Source organism: Podospora bellae-mahoneyi, chromosome 3, assembly GCF_035222275.1.
Source record: "Podospora bellae-mahoneyi strain CBS 112042 chromosome 3, whole genome shotgun sequence".
In the NCBI taxonomy this organism is placed as follows: domain Eukaryota; kingdom Fungi; phylum Ascomycota; class Sordariomycetes; order Sordariales; family Podosporaceae; genus Podospora; species Podospora bellae-mahoneyi.
The window spans coordinates 3,534,100-3,548,990 of NC_085882.1; the positions used below are offsets into that span (position 1 = coordinate 3,534,100).

The 14,891-nt window shown below is 49.8% G+C and overlaps 6 protein-coding genes and 1 non-coding gene across 7 annotated transcripts; 2 read left to right on the plus strand and 5 right to left on the minus strand.

Moving 5' to 3' along the window:
• Window positions 1–129: 129 nt before the first annotated feature.
• On the minus strand, window positions 130–474 carry QC761_0058950 (uncharacterized protein; the record flags this gene model as incomplete). The annotated part of the gene is made up of 2 exons (XM_062872549.1): window positions 130–212; window positions 333–474. The coding sequence occupies 2 exons, from the start codon at window positions 472–474 to the stop codon at window positions 130–132; spliced, it is 225 nt and encodes a 74-aa protein (XP_062734019.1).
• Window positions 475–706: 232 nt separating this feature from the next.
• Window positions 707–2,384, minus strand: QC761_0058960 (uncharacterized protein; the record flags this gene model as incomplete). Its single annotated transcript, XM_062872550.1, has 4 exons — window positions 1,939–2,384; window positions 1,524–1,883; window positions 1,208–1,460; window positions 707–1,150 (listed from the first exon to the last, which is right to left on the minus strand). Exons 1-4 carry the CDS (start codon window positions 2,223–2,225, stop codon window positions 707–709), a joined length of 1,344 nt encoding a protein of 447 aa, XP_062734020.1. The 5' UTR covers window positions 2,226–2,384.
• A 3,040-nt stretch (window positions 2,385–5,424) lies between these two features.
• QC761_310320 (uncharacterized protein) lies at window positions 5,425–7,304 on the plus strand. The gene is made up of 3 exons (XM_062878176.1): window positions 5,425–5,588; window positions 5,656–6,450; window positions 6,635–7,304. The coding sequence occupies exons 1-2, from the start codon at window positions 5,533–5,535 to the stop codon at window positions 6,419–6,421; spliced, it is 822 nt and encodes a 273-aa protein (XP_062734021.1). The 5' UTR covers window positions 5,425–5,532; the 3' UTR covers window positions 6,422–6,450; window positions 6,635–7,304.
• atl1 (Alkyltransferase-like protein 1) lies at window positions 6,882–8,577 on the minus strand. Its single transcript, XM_062878177.1, has 3 exons — window positions 7,373–8,577; window positions 7,193–7,316; window positions 6,882–7,138 (listed from the first exon to the last, which is right to left on the minus strand). Exons 1-3 carry the CDS (start codon window positions 7,485–7,487, stop codon window positions 6,943–6,945), a joined length of 435 nt encoding a protein of 144 aa, XP_062734022.1. The 5' UTR covers window positions 7,488–8,577; the 3' UTR covers window positions 6,882–6,942.
• On the plus strand, window positions 7,712–7,804 carry QC761_0058990. The gene has a single exon. It is a non-coding gene; the product is annotated as a tRNA-Ala (tRNA).
• A 470-nt stretch (window positions 8,578–9,047) lies between the features above and the next one.
• QC761_310330 (uncharacterized protein) lies at window positions 9,048–9,882 on the minus strand (the record flags this gene model as incomplete). Its single annotated transcript, XM_062878178.1, has 2 exons — window positions 9,048–9,285; window positions 9,350–9,882. 2 exons carry the CDS (start codon window positions 9,880–9,882, stop codon window positions 9,048–9,050), a joined length of 771 nt encoding a protein of 256 aa, XP_062734023.1.
• A 2,115-nt stretch (window positions 9,883–11,997) lies between these two features.
• QC761_310335 (uncharacterized protein) lies at window positions 11,998–12,108 on the minus strand (the record flags this gene model as incomplete). Its single annotated transcript, XM_062878179.1, has 1 exon — window positions 11,998–12,108. One exon carries the CDS (start codon window positions 12,106–12,108, stop codon window positions 11,998–12,000), a length of 111 nt encoding a protein of 36 aa, XP_062734024.1.
• Between the last annotated feature and the right edge of the window lie 2,783 nt (window positions 12,109–14,891).

Consider the following 14,891-nt stretch of genomic DNA (forward strand, 5'->3'; position numbering starts at 1 on the left):
ATTCAACAGCCAAAAGCAATAAAAAGCACCAAAACGCCCTGCCTCCCCTTCATTTCCTATTTCCCACCATCCCAGTCTCTTCCACTCACCAACTGCAAGAAGCCACCTCATCAAACGCCAACCTCAACTTCAGGCGTATTCGCACTTGACCTCAATGTTGTCGTAGCGCTTGCCCTGAAGATAGAAGACATACCCCATATCGGCGGAACCAGCTGTAGGGTACTGCTGTTAGCAAAAACCGCAATTACCACGGCCAAAAAAAAAGAAAAAAAAAGAAAAAAAAAAGAAAAAAGAAAAAGAAAAAAAAAAAAAAAGACCAGGACAATACTCACGAGTAACCTTGATGTCACCCTCCATGATATAGTACACCTTCCCGTCCCCCCCATTCTTCTGCACCCTCTCCGCCTCGGGCACCTTTGAAACATCAGCAATGAGCGTGCACAGCGTACCCAGCGTCTCATCCTTCTCCAACATGGCCTCCCGCCCCTTTTTCTATCCACCATGATCGCAGCTTTCAGCTCTGTGAACCACCCGTTTTCCACCCGCTGCCGATAATAGAACGGAAACGAGAACGCTTGCTCTCCTCCATGTCGTCGCCCCGCTGGAAAAACCGAACCATGGCGTCGACGCTCTGAATGCCGGTATACCCGTCATGAAATGTCTTGGTCGCCAGACTGGTATGCTTCTTGGAGTCAACGGCTGGATCCTACTCTCGCCCATGTGGTGGCGCGTCCTTGCGACTGATGACATGGACTTTGGTCAGGGAACCGTCGCCGACGAGCGAGAGGCCCTTCATGATGGCACCGCGGGTGACAGCCAGGTCGGGCTCCGGGGGTGTGATGAGGGGGACTTCGGTCCGCATCTGGTTGTCCTTCCTCCAAATGTACGCCTGCTTGATCTCGCCGCGGAGGTAAGGAGAACCGGCGAAGCCTCCTACTAGGATGAAGGCTTTGATGGACTTCGTCGGGCACGCGTCCTGTTGCTCATTCACCTTTTTGACAATGATGCCGACGGTGGGCCTGAAGATGTCTTCGAGGTGGTCCGAGCTGACCTTTATCTTGTCATTGTAGACGCCGGCTTGTTCGTTGTTGAGGATGAGGTTGAGGGGGAACTCGTGGGTCCCTGAGGACTTGGTAAAACAGCGCTTGGTCTGTAGTAGAACTTGAGGATTAGTCTAAGGTGAGTGGGAAAGGGGAAAAAAAGTAACACTTGCCTCAAACTCAAACTTGGCCATTGCGGGGGATATATGTCTCTCACGCATGTTACGCGAAAGTAGTGCGTATCCTGGAACACACCAGAATCTATTATGGAGGTACTCTCTGAATCTCATGTTGAGTTGGGCGGAGCCGGCAAGATCGCCATCGCGGAGACCAACCTCCTTGACCTTCAGGGGGTTGAGGTTGGTGATGGTGTAAATGACCAGGTCCACAGTGCCGCCTCCCGCATCAATAATCACGAACCTGCCAGTCTTTATCAGCACACGTGTTCATATTGGCCTATTGCACACTGAGCAATAAACGTACGTATCGCCAACCTCGAGCTTGGTGTCTGTATCAGCAGTGCGCTCAGCCTTCTCATTGATGGCATAGATAGCAGCAGCCTCGGGCTCCGAGAGGAGATGGATGGTCCCGCTCGGCATACCCGCCACCCTCAAGGCCGTATGGAAAGCTGTCCTGGTCTTCTCCTTGGAGTCATTGTTCCAGTTGGCTGGGACAGTGGCCACGTACTCGAAGTCAGTGGGCAAAGACTTGAAGTTCATCTTTGTCTTGGCATACCCCAGGAGCGATGTCAGAAACTTGGTGACCAATGACTCTGGACTTGGACCGGCATTGATGAATTCAAGCTGTCGAGGCGTAAGCCTCCTTGCCCAAGGATAAAGACCGCTGCGTTGTGACTTGGGTTAGATCGCTATCCTCAAGGTCGTCGAAGGGGACTCACAGCTTGAACCACTCCATCACCTCGTCTGCGGGGGTATCATCAGAGACATCGAAGCCCCATTTGCCCGTCTTGGACAATTTGGTCGGGACTCTCTGGTAATGCCTGATGCCATCGACTTTCCCTTCAGGGTGCTTCTCACCGGGCTTGTTTGAAAGGTCGGCTGTAGGCCACTCTCGGAGGATCATAACTTCATCCGGTTTGGCACTACTGGCCCAGGCAATGCTGGTAAACGTTGTGCCCATGTCGACGGCGACAATGGTCGTCGGCTTGATAGTAGGGGGGGGCATCCTTCGAACTTGCAATGCTTTTCAGGCAACAAATGTGATGAAACTACCAGTTTGAAGATGAAGAGGGAAGTGACAAAAGCTCGAGATTTGGAAAAAATTTTGAAGATTAAGAAGAGTGCTAGGCACTGGGACAACAAGCCTTGTCTTGGGTTTCCCCCATCGGAAATCTTGTTCAGCCATCAGGGCTGAGTGGGTGCAAATAAGCTTTTTCTTTGCAACCTTGTCACCCATGTTTCGATACGAGTGTTGCCTTCCGTACACCTCAGTGCTACCTGAGAAGCCAGGTTCTACTCGGAAGATAGGGAAGGCGTGGTGCCAGGCCCAGAAATCTTGTTGCACACCGGTGTGTGTCTTGGGGTCGAGGGTTATGAAGATCAAGCCAACCCTGAGACTTGGTTCCCGTCCTCTTGGAAGGATCAAGGGGATTTAGGGAAATCCGTCTTTGGCATGAGTAGTTGACACAGATTGTGGGAGTGTGATAACCTGGAATGCTGTGTTCTTCAACCACGGTAGATTTGACCAAAGGCCAACATTGTCTGATGCATTTGATCCCATACTGTGCGGCGTATCCCAGCCAGCAGAGTTGGCCAGGCACTGGCAAACAAGCAAACAGGAGACAAGAAGAGACAGCCAGAATTGCACAAGCGTCCCAGCTAAGTTATACCTACCCTGATCGAGAGACCATAACTGCAAACTCATGTCATCCTGTGAGGACCGTCACGAGTGAAAGTGTCATTTTTTGCACATCAGAGGTGGATGGTAAAATATACCCTTCGAATGCCAGGCGCCGTCTACCATACTTGACTGAGTCGACTACAGCACCATACCTGTGGCACGGCCATCTGGAGAAAGCGATCGGCCTACAGCGTGTTTGTTGATTAATCTGGATATGGATAGATTCGTGAATGCCAAAACCTGGGGTATTGGGCCCACTGCTATCCGTTTGATCCCGAACCGCCAACAATATTGAGCTGGGTTTCGTTCCCACGGACGACAAGGTGTTCCTACGGCTGACTCAGTACTCCTATAGACGACCGATTTCCCACATACGACGGAGCAGGCTGCTTCCTACCGGCTCCATGTGCCACCCTCAAGGTAAATATGGCTGAGTGACATCCCGCGGGTCGAGGTTTACACGACCTGCTTACCGACACCACATGGCGCGATGGGGGCTGAGGTGAAGAGCTTGCACAAGTGTCTGGAGAGCTGTCTTGAAGCGCATGGATGAACGGGAGCAGCAGACGATGAGGATGGTATACCCCAAACTGGTTTAACAATAACGTTTCACAACGTGGCCGTTGATCAGTCACTCTCGTGTTGCATTCTGTTGAGCCGCTAACACATATGGCTACACTGTGAGGGTTGAGCCCGGACGCTTCTCGCGTGATGGTGGCATGCTGAATTGACTTTCTGTTTCTGTTTTTCCCTGTCTTTCTATACCGACATGTCTTGCATCTCATAGGCCTCATACCTACAACCGGCATTGGGCTTCTGGGGCGACCAGCAAGTTGATCATCAATTCTCCCCAAGGTTGGGGCCTCGGTGAAGAGCTAGGTAGGCATTTTGTGATCTTGCCAATCACCTACCTACCTAGCTACCTGACTGTGGCCACCGCACACCTCTACCAATTCGCTTTCCTGAAGAATATTTCCGTTTTCGGTGACGGGTTCCTCCGAGGAACGACCTTCCAAGATGGGAAATTGCACTGATCCGTGGGTTCTAACTCGATGCTTCTGAGGGTTCTCCATGCGCTTCAGTCTACTGGGGCAGGTATCTTATCAATTGGAGAATGCCTGTTCGAGCATTAACTAATTGTACGAACCAGGCGGCATGAGATCGAGGGCCCGCACCGAAGAGCGTTGATTGCATTCACTGGCCAGCGGACTTGCCTCTGTTGCAAGATACGGAAACCTGCATCCCAATTTTGCCCAGTTACTATAACTGTAGTCTGCGAACACGACCCACTAGTATGCTACGCGTGCTTGCTCATGGAATCACAGTTTAGTTGCCCATTTGGTCTGGAAGTTAAGAGATGCCCATATCCAGGCTGCGGCAAACCTGTCACTGGCGATGATCTGTGAGTGTTGGTTGCGCGGGTGTCTGCAGTCGAAGACTGATAACGGGATGCCTGAAGTCCAGACTATGTAAGGTACTGACCTTCCTTTTTTGAACAGGGTCATTGTGCAGTTTGTACGTCATCGTTACCAATCGCTGCAGGTCCTATCGCGCTGCAAATATACTCCAGGATGCTGCTGTGAGCCCGACAAAGTAATTTTCCAATGTCGGTTTTGCTACAGAGGCCCGAGGAGGAATTGCTTGCGCGCGCACGCAGCCTGGATGAGCTGCAATATCCAAGTCCCGGTTCGTCACCAGCCCAGCAGAAAGCTAGAAGCTGTGCACCACCACGCGAGCCTTGTGTTAGCTGGACCGAGGGCACCATGTTTGACGCCCAAACCTTCAAATGGGAGGGGCGTAGGCCAGGCCGAGCGAGATTCCCCGAGCGCCAGCCTGAGGCAGACATGTTCGAGTTTGCTGCGGAGGTTTCTGACCCTAAAGCTTTCTGGACAAGTATGGCGAAGGAGCTGTCCAGGCTTGACTTGGAGGTATTACGGCTGACTTGATTTGAATGATTAAAGCTATGGCTCCCTCAGCTCATTGCACGATGTTGGTTGGGGTTTGACTTTACTGGGAAGTTTTGAACACAAAAAGAACAAATCATGGATAAAAAGGATTAAAACAACAAAAGAAGCTAACTAAAAGAAAACCCCAAAAAAATCCGGCGAAAAATTGCGCAAAAGGAAAACCTTAAAAAAATTAAGTAAAAGAAAAAATAGCGAGCTGTGGGCAAGAAACTGGAACAACCTATGGAGCGGAGTAGTTCCAAAACATCAACATAGCGAGCCGGGAGGAAAACGCCTGGTACCTGGTGTCTTGGGTTGGTCTTGACGAGCTGAAAATATACCCTGGGATCAGTCCCTCGTCCTCCCTATAACCTTTTTGCTCTTTGCAAAGTGACGTGACATGCCAGCATACTTAATTCAGGGGTACTGTTTATTCAAGGTGGGTTGTCGACGTGCGGGGTAGGCCCGGCAACTGGCTTCACAGTGCGCCCGCTTTGAAATGGTGGGGTTTGGCACGGTAAGCACAGAGGACAGACACGGATTAATCGCGGCCCCCCACTGAAATTTTCCGCGCTAGACCAACGACCTACAAAATTCTTTTTTTGGCCTCGCGCATTTCTTCCTCGCTTTCCCACTGATCTTCCCACAGCGCTTCCCTCCCCACTGCCCCGGCGGCGAGCTGGGAGATGCGACTTTTTCTGGTGCGACATGGGGAGACGGTCGACAATGTTGCTGGTCTTTAGTATGTCGTACCTCTTTTCTTCCTGTCCTTGTCTCGAGCACCGGACCACATGCTAACCTATTCACAGCGCAGGAGTTCGCGATTCACCGCTTACTGCCCATGGCGTCTTGCAGGCACGACGTCTGGGGGAGCACATTGCGAAGCATCATCGAGTCACCCATGTCTTCTCGTCGGATCTGCAGAGGGCCGTCTTCACGGCCGTGAAGGTCGCTGATGCTCAGCTCTCTCAGAGACAAAGATGCGACACCGACAACGGCGATGTGCCCGAGACCATCGAGAAGCTGGAGCCTGTTCCACTCGTCGACTTGCGCGAGCGCGACTTTCGGTCCGCAGAGGGCAAGAAGTTCGGTACGGCTCATGACGACGCTGAAACGCACGAGGAGATGAGGCTGAGAGCTGCTCGCTTTGTCCAAGGCCATCTGGTCCCGTTGTTGGCAAGCCGAGGGTCTGAAACAGTCGTGGTCGTTGTTGCCCATGGCTTGATTCTCAACTCGCTCTTCCGGGTTCTGCAGGCAAGGTTTGGTACCGGGCCTCGCGGGTCGGAAACGTCGGCAGCGTGGAGCAATACTGGCTATCTTGAGGCTGTGGTCAAGGCTGTCGCTGCTGACACAGAGGGCTCGAATGCTGAGGATTCCGGTGAAAGGAAGACAAAGCAGCCACAGTTTACCATGACTGTGGTGGGGGTGAACGTGCTACGCCATCTTGAGGGCTTAAAAAAGACCAAGGGTGGAATTGGCAGTGCACAGTTCGACAAGAGGCAGAGGACCATGGATTCATTCTTTGGCCCTGCCTCCAAAAAACAGAGGGTGGATCGAGCGTCGGGGATATCCTGACACGGCCACCCTTGTCAACTTACAAAAAGGTATGTCTGCTTCTCTCCTTCAGCACAACACACCCCATTTTTATGATGAGAGAAACAAGTTCACAGACCTGTACCGAAAGTATACATGTGGAAAAACTTTGTCCAACCGCTATCTGAGAAATGACCCATCCTCTTCGTTTATTTCAATTTATTTGAGACATGCAGTTGCTAACTGTTCAAAAAGATAGATCATGTTGCCCTCAAATACTGCCTTCGACTGAGATGGTGGACAATAATTGACATCGTAACAGCTACCTAACTGTTCCCATTTGCACCGTGACTTCTTCCCCTCTCTTCACACCTTTTCCCAACCCTGACGTTCACCCCAAATTGGCCTATCTCCCCATGGTCCTTTCGGGTTCATTTTTTGTTCAGGAAGATCAACGTCTACGTCCGATTACTCACCACGGATTTCGTTGGCACTTGTGCTATGGAATTCGAGGTCCATATTTTGGTCGACATTTGTTTCATAGAACATATAATAATCATAATCTATTCTTCACTGGACTCTCCGTCGCCATCACTGTCTTCTGGGACCACGCCCGCTGCCTCGTCAGAGGGCAACAGTCGTGGGAACCAGCCATACTCTGCAAAGTCTACCATCAGTTCACCAAGTGCCCCTGTTGCGACGACCACGCCTTCAGCCTGCAAACTTGCGGCTTGGTTACGAGCCCCATCTGGCTGTGATCTTTTACTCGTCAGTTCCACACTCTATATGGTTTGGGTTTAGTAACCTGCCCACCTCGGAGATATGATCCCTTTCCCGTTGATTACCCTCTGCCAGGGGACATTGTCGTGATGATACCGGAGGGAGGTGTCGGCGGGGAGGTGCTTGAGGGCTGTGCCTACTTGTCTGGGTCGCTGGGCTGCAGGATGTTAGATGAAACGCCACAGAAGAACATATCCCAATGGCTGTACGTACGGGTGCCTATCAGTTTCGCGATGTGTCCGTAGGTGGTGACTTTGCCTTCGGGGATTTCTTGGACGGCGGCGTAGACCGCGTAGAAGAATGCTTGGGCTTCGGGGGTGCGGGGCATTTTTGTTGAGGCTCAAAGACCAGAATGTTTTCCAAGACTTGGTTGGGAGGCTTGCAATGAGACGATCTTGGTGGTCGTTGCTGTGGATGAAGAGGATGATGGTGATGATGGTGATGATTGATGTTTGAGAGATGGTGAACAGTCGCAGTGGTTTCGCAGGAAGAAATGGCAGGGTAGGGCCCGATTTAGACCCTAAATTGGCAGCTGAATGTCACCAATTACCAGGGTACATGGTCTAGTGGTATGATTTTCGCTTCGCATCTTGGTTCAAGTGTGAAACTTGTGAAAGGTCCTGGGTTCAATTCCCAGTGTATCCAGATGTTTTTGCCTCCTCATTCCTCCAGTCCATTGATTAATTAGCCTTGGTGAATAAAAGTGTCTTTTTGTCTTTTTGTCCTCATCTCTCTCTATCTAAAGTGTTCTGGTGGCGTACTTGACGGGTTAAACATCGTGCATGTTGGATTGTTGTGTGTCGGCGTGGAAGTTCTCAACTTCTCTAGACATTCAGATATATCTCCGTCCCTGAACGCCGAATCTGATGTCGGATGCCTCAAGGGCAGGAGGAGTTACATGGAACTTTTCACCTCCTGAAGGTGATCGGGAATATCACCGGTCAATGTCAAGCTTCCTATCACCGATGCGGTACAGTGGAATAAGCGCCTGAGCCACCATGAACAGAGGCGTCTATCTGCATGTGTGAGTGTTGTGTAACTTGTGTTTGTCAATGTTCGCTCTTTCTGGATCCTCGGACTTTTCGCGGTAAGCCACGGCCTTCGGTGCCGTTGCTTCGTGGACAAACCTGGAACTCAAAAATTGAAAAGGCTCTTTCACATGTCACCGTTGAGAGATGGCGCATGCCAAGCCATGGGACGCGCACCAACACGGTGAGGACGCAAGGTGAGATAGATGGCAGGTACCTTGGGCACGTACAGAAAGAAGGCTGGTGGCGAGTTCGGATTTTTTCCCATCCATGCTTACTGAGCGCTTGCAGGAAGAATTCCTTCAACGGTGCCTCAGCCCTATGTAAGATTGTTGGGTCCTCGAGTGTCGCTGTGCCGTTGTGGGCGGCAGTTGGGCTGAGTGGTTGTATTACCTCGACAGTTTGACAGCGGAACTTTCCCCGTTGAATGGTGATGGTGGGGGGCTGGAGTCTGCCCCGGATTTTCGGGTTTGAGATGGATATATCGGAATAGAGCTGAGTCAAATTGGCACGTGGGTTCTCTTTCTGTGGTCTTTTATATTCACAAGATGTAAAATGATTGGGCTACGAGGAGATGTTTTGGCTGTCTTTGAGGAGTTATGTGATTGTCCCGGGACGCGTTGGCACTTTGTCAATGCTCCGAGACATAGTATATTTTCGTTATTTATTTTTCGGTGTTGCTTGGGTATGGTTCAAACAGTTCACGGGTTGTAGATAGCGCTTTTTTATTGCCCAAAGTCAAAATCTACCGATCTAGATGTTTCTTCCCTATTATGTACATCGGTTCGTCCTTCACGGTAAAAGTACAACGGCGAAGGCCGGGTGTGATCCACCTCTTGAGATCCAAACTAATGAGCGCCCTAAGAAGCATCAGTTTCCTTGTGCTTGGTCCTGAAGTGGCGCATGATGTTGTCCTTCCTTCCTCGACGCGGACATCCTGGATGAGGGCACTTGATCTCTTCACGCCGCTCGACATTGTTTTCTTGTGCCCACTCCCTGTGTTCAGACCAAATGTGTCGGTTAAGCGCTCGGCTCTCCCGAAGGTTGAGATTGCAGCCTGGGAAAAGGCATTGGAAGATGGGGTTGGGCTTTTTCGTGCTAGTTGGATGGAGGCCTTTTCGTTAGCAAGGACACTTGATATCTTCAGAAGACATGTACTCACACTGAGCTTGACTCCTTCTTTTCCCTGTGAAATGGGCCAGGTGACCACTGATCGAGTCCGCCAGTGACTTGATGGCCTGGCTGATCCTGATCTGGGGGAGCAATGTTGAAGAGCGGCGGAAATAGTTCTGTACCATATGCAAACGAATCCAATGTGAAGGGAAGCGGTAACGGCTGCGGTGGTGAGAATGACGACTCTCTTGAGTCTGTATTGTCGAGAACCAATGGCGGATCTGGGGACTGATGACTGGAGACATCATGTAAATTGTCATTGAGTTCAGTCGTCGTAGCTGGAAAGTTGTTTTTTTCTAGCGTCAGGGCTGATAGGCCAAGCTGGAAACTATATGAGCGCAGTAGCTGGACACAGACAATGCTGCAGGTGGTGTAATAGAGGCTAGAAGTCGAGTGCCTTTGACAAACCTCCGCGGTAGTTGCTGCTGTGATACCCCTTGGCGGAGGCGTGAAAAATTGACCACATACAATGCACCACGCCCACGGAAAGGCCCCCGTTTGGCTGTCATCTTCGTGGGACATGATGTGAGTGCGATTCACACACTCAAAAACTCAAGCAGTATGGAAGAGATGATTCACGAACGACTTGTGAAGAATTTATCCTTTAGTGAAACTGCCGAGTACTATGTAAGCTATATATGTCTCTGATCTACCTACCTATCTACTCTTTCTGCTTTGGTGGTCCGGTGAGGCGAGTTGCAACCTTGAATACTTCGTCTTCACCTAAGTAGATGATTTCGTACGGATGACTCGAGGTATACTCGGTCATTTCCATGATCCTTCTAGAAAGATTCCTCATTGAGCTCAGCTGGATTAGGTCAGCAACCGGTGAGTATGGTCTTTACCGCCAGATATGACTCGATATCTCCACTCTTTTGAGTGTGTGCGACCAAAATCGCCTCCCAAAGAGGCGGGGGCAATAGTAGGGCTGTAATCTCGTCAACTGTCACTACCTAGGTACCTAGATAAGAAACTGAATTGCCACACGCCTGAATTTAGTAAACCTGCATTGATTGAGAATCGGTGCCCAATCAACCGGCGTTTCCGTGTTTGCCAAGTGGTCGGGACTTGTCCCTCTCCTCTGTTCGTGCACACACCATCCTGAAAAATTTAAGCATAACACATGCGGGCCGTGGCGCAGTTTGAGCTCTAGAACACTCCCATGACGGAGGAAGGTGTACGCAAGGTAGATATCATAACCACGACGCTGCTCCGGCTCCGTTCCGTCTTTTTAAGCTCCCGGCCTCTTTCTCTGGTAACGTGACATTGAATTCTCACTTGCATGCTAGGTACCTACCATAGGCACTGCGTGTATGTCTGCCCTTAATGTGTGATCATTTCCCACCTGCTGATTGGTGGTGTGCTTCAATACCCGCTTCCCCAGAGGCCTTACCGTGCATGAAACACAGGTGCTTGTGTGCCGTCACATTGAAGGCACTGAGACCTACCTAACCTTTCGATTCTTGTTTAGACTTTGACAACAGTTCAACACCTTCCCGTGGGACTGTTTACCGTCTTCGAAAGCATGTGTAAGATCTCCGGAGATTCTACCAACGACCCACTCTGCTTCAACCTTCCCTCAAGATGCCCGAAATTGCACTCTCATACAGGTATTGGAACGTGGGTGGGGAGGGGACATCGGGATGGATGTCGTGTAACCAAGAACCTCAGCTATTGATGCGCCAGGATCATGGTACGCAGATGTGACAGGCAATTAGAGGCGCAGAGAGGACTGCCGCAAGTCTCTCTGTGCCATATGTGAGCTTGCAGGTTTCCAGATGAGAAATGTCGCATTATTAATCATGACTAGTAAGCCATAACCCATCTTTGTACTGAAAATCGTCTCAAACTTCAAATCATGATGTTGGGTCGTTGCTGGGTTAACACAGCCCCTGAACCCCTGAGTATGCGACCACTGGACCTTGAGTCTGGGTTCTGTCTCCACTTGACTTTGGACTCCAGCAGTCTCTTCACGGTCTACTCTTCCCCGAATTGCGCGCTCCCACTTCGACTTCTTTGTCATAGCCGCCGTATTTACATTTACTAACCTTCTGGAAAAATGTTCAACGGACAAAATAGAGCTGCCTGAAGTTGTGCCGCCTGTGCCTCATTCCTAGCGGTTATACCCGTCGCTAGCATTCGGCAAGGCCAAAAAGATCAGTGCATTTGGAGCTGCGGCCTTAACGTTGGATTGCGGCGGATTCATGGTTCGATCTGCGGCGTATCCACGTTGTACGTGTGTCCTGAAGCTTTATTCCACCCGTGCGGGATCGGTAGAGAGGTGTGTGCCGATTCGCTTCCGATGCTGGCCGAATTTATGTGTAACAATGCGGAGTGAGTTGAAAGCATAAACCTGACAAACATATCTTTCATGAATGTAGTGTTGCTAGTCTTCTCAATTTACAAATTCGGATTCCATCCATATTACTTCCCCAAGGTTCCAGCGCCCAGGTTGATCGAAGCCAGCCTTGGTTAAGCTATTGGCTGTGCTGTGTCTTGTAATGGCGGGGCACATTGTCCTTCCTTCCTCTATATCGACAGCCAGGGAATGGACAAGCCTCCTGTTCAGACGGAATATCATTTTCTTTTGCGTATTCGCTGTGTTCAGCCCAGATGTGGCGATTTCGAGCACGGGTTTCACCGCAGTTGATGACGCAAACTGGACACTGGAATTTGGGGTTCAAAGAACGACTTTGCTTTCTGAGTGCCAGGTAGGTGATTAGAAAAATAAATAGACATCATGTTCATCACATGTCATCCACTTACGTGGTGGTCTGAGTGCCAGATGAGGTGTCAGGTCCAGTTTGCGGACACACGGAATACTGATATGCTTCGTCAGAGACAGGCTGAGAAGTAAAATTATCCTCCGAAACAAGCCCTTGCCCATTATATTGAGAAATATCATCTTGAAGATAGAAGGAATTGAGAAAAGGTAACTGAGAAACTGAAGCACAATAATACCCTGAAGTTGTGGGAGTCTGCAGAGGAATGTTGAAGGGAGCTGAACTTGGAACTGTTGAAACATCCTGGAAACACGGGCAAGAAACGCCCCCACTGGAATACCGAGTAGGATCCTGGGCGCAAAACCAACAGATCATTTTAAGGTCGTTGCTGTACTCGAGAACTCATGGGTAGGTATGGAAGCGCAGTGACAGGTGTTGTGATGTCTGCAGAGCCAATTCATGCTCGAAAGATCCCAAGTTTATGTATTTGTCGCTTTGAGGCTCTTAATGTCTATGGATGTGAGGTTCGTCACTCACCAAAATCTGATGTAGGCCTTATCTGTCTATCGTTCAGTTCGAGCCCTAGTCCTCACCGCAATGGCAACTTTCAAATGGCTACCTAAGCGCCTCAACTTGATAGGAACATATAAAAAGTATGCCCGGAAGACTGCATTTGCCCAACCAGAAGGCCCCGAAAGAAGTGGCCTGGGACAAGTCCCGTTGATGCTGACAGGTAGCTAACCATCATAGTCCATTTTGGCAACGGCTACGCCACATATACACGTGAAGAATTCCCGAGGAATCCAAGATCTCGTGCCCAGTCTATTCTCGGTGCCATCGCGTCCCGGCTTTGTGTTTGGTAGTTCGGGATTTTGGCCCCCAACCCATGAATTTGAGCCAGATCGGGAAACTCAGATCCCAGATGGTTCTCATCGAGCACTGCGCGTGTGTGGTACCTACTCTCCCATCATAGCACTCTACAACAATTCAGCCAAATTGCGCTCAATCCGGGACCGATGTAGGACGGAGAATTCTAACCGTCACTGCCATCCGCCTCACCGCCGTCTTACCTACGGCACCGCGCAGACCGTGCCTCCGCCTCAGAGCCTGATCTTGCCAACCAGGCACCAGTCAACATTCATTGTGGAAGTCGAATGAAAGTCGGCAATATTTGTTGCCATATTTAGCAGCTTGACACCGAAATCTGCCTATGTCCGTCAGCCGTTGTATGTTATGACCTTTGATCATGACCTGCCATTTTCAGTACGGCTAGGGACCCGTAGGAAGAGGCACAGGACGTTGAGGTGAAAGTTAGGATCTCGAGACCGTTGTCATTCACAAATTGCAGATATTCACACATATCATCGCAGTGAAAAAAAGAAGAACATCTCTCTATTGACGGCTACTTATAACTGTGGAGGTATCACGGGTTAGAGGCCCACCACCCTACGAATTGCGGAAGTACATTGTGTAACATGAACATTGCCCGGGGTATTGCTTTCATAGAAAGTAGAGATCGGTAAGGTGATAGACAGAGTATGCAAAATATGCATCAGTGAAAGAAGACTGCGAAAAAGCTGTCTAGTTTGTGGGAGACTCGTGGTAAACAGTTCTGAAAGTCCTTTTGACCGTGCCAGGGTCTGAAGTCGCCGACAACGATACCCTATCGATCTGAAATCGGTTTCCAACATATCATCGACGCCTTAAAGCATGAGAGACCCGAGATGAGGAAATTTATGTCCAATGCTTGTCCTAAATCTCATTACGATGTCTCCATTTGTCAAGCCTTGTCCAAAGTGACCATAATTATACCCCTCCACAACAAAGTCTGAATATTTCGGCATTCCTTTGTTGGCTGGCCCAGGTTTACCAAGGGCGAAAAGATATCGAAGAGAGGTAATGTTTGGTTAAGAGCCACGTAGGGTTACCTCAGACGGCTGATACAGGGGTCTGCGATTGTGTTGTATAATCAAGGTGTCGAGCTGGGTAAATCTGGTCACAAGAAACCGAAGCGTGTGACCAATTTCTTCTGCCGTCCGAAGTGGTTCTGTGAAGTGGTTCTGCGAAAGGGGTGGCCCTGAAGGTATTCTTGACGTATGGCTTGTTTAGATCAATCCCCTCCCCGCAATCGCCAAAGTGTACTTCGTTGACCAAGCAAGACTTAACTTCGGAAGCCAGTTCTTGATAGTCTGAAGAAGGCTACTGCCAAGGACATCCTATTTGAGCACACTCATGAGCCTCGAAAAGTGAGATTCCCATACATACGGTAATCGGACAAGCAGATGTCTCGGTACCTTTTTGATGTTCCGGCCAAGCCCAATAAATCCTTGCATGATGAAAACGGCGGGTTTAACTGCCCCGATCTGTTGGATAACCGCCTTCGTCCAATCCTCACAGAGCCAAGGGAGACGAATACTATTCATTGGCGCTTCGGGCCATGCTGGGAGAGGATTACAAGTTTGGAAAATCAACACATTTGGAAGGCCGTCGAGATGAGGATAGCAGGTCGACTCCATCTCCAGCTACAGAAGTTTTCAGCTCATGAGAAATGGATCAGATTTGGAGCTTGACGATAGGCAGCCTCAGGAATCAGCCATCACAAGGTAGGTGCCTAGATATATCTATGCCATGATGAACCACAAACGAACCGTCTTTCAAAACAAGACCTGGGAAGTCAAAACGGAAAGCAAACACAAGTGACTATTGACTGTATAGGACATATGACTCCCAGGACTCCCTCAGGTGAACGCCAGCAAGTTTATGTACAAAATAATGAAGATTGCAACTAACCGTTCCGTGATAAAAGTT

Coding starts and splice junctions, on each gene's coding strand:
- atl1 (XM_062878177.1), bottom strand. CDS start 7,487: ATGCCCCGCACCCCCGAAGCCCAAGCATTCTTCTACGCGGTCTACGCC. Junction 7,317..7,372: donor CGCGAAACTGATAGGCACCC/GTACGTACAGCC, acceptor AACATCCTGCAG/CCCAGCGACCCAGACAAGTA. Junction 7,139..7,192: donor AAAGGGATCATATCTCCGAG/GTGGGCAGGTTA, acceptor GACGAGTAAAAG/ATCACAGCCAGATGGGGCTC.
- QC761_310320 (XM_062878176.1), top strand. CDS start 5,533: ATGCGACTTTTTCTGGTGCGACATGGGGAGACGGTCGACAATGTTGCT. Junction 5,589..5,655: donor GACAATGTTGCTGGTCTTTA/GTATGTCGTACC, acceptor ACCTATTCACAG/CGCAGGAGTTCGCGATTCAC.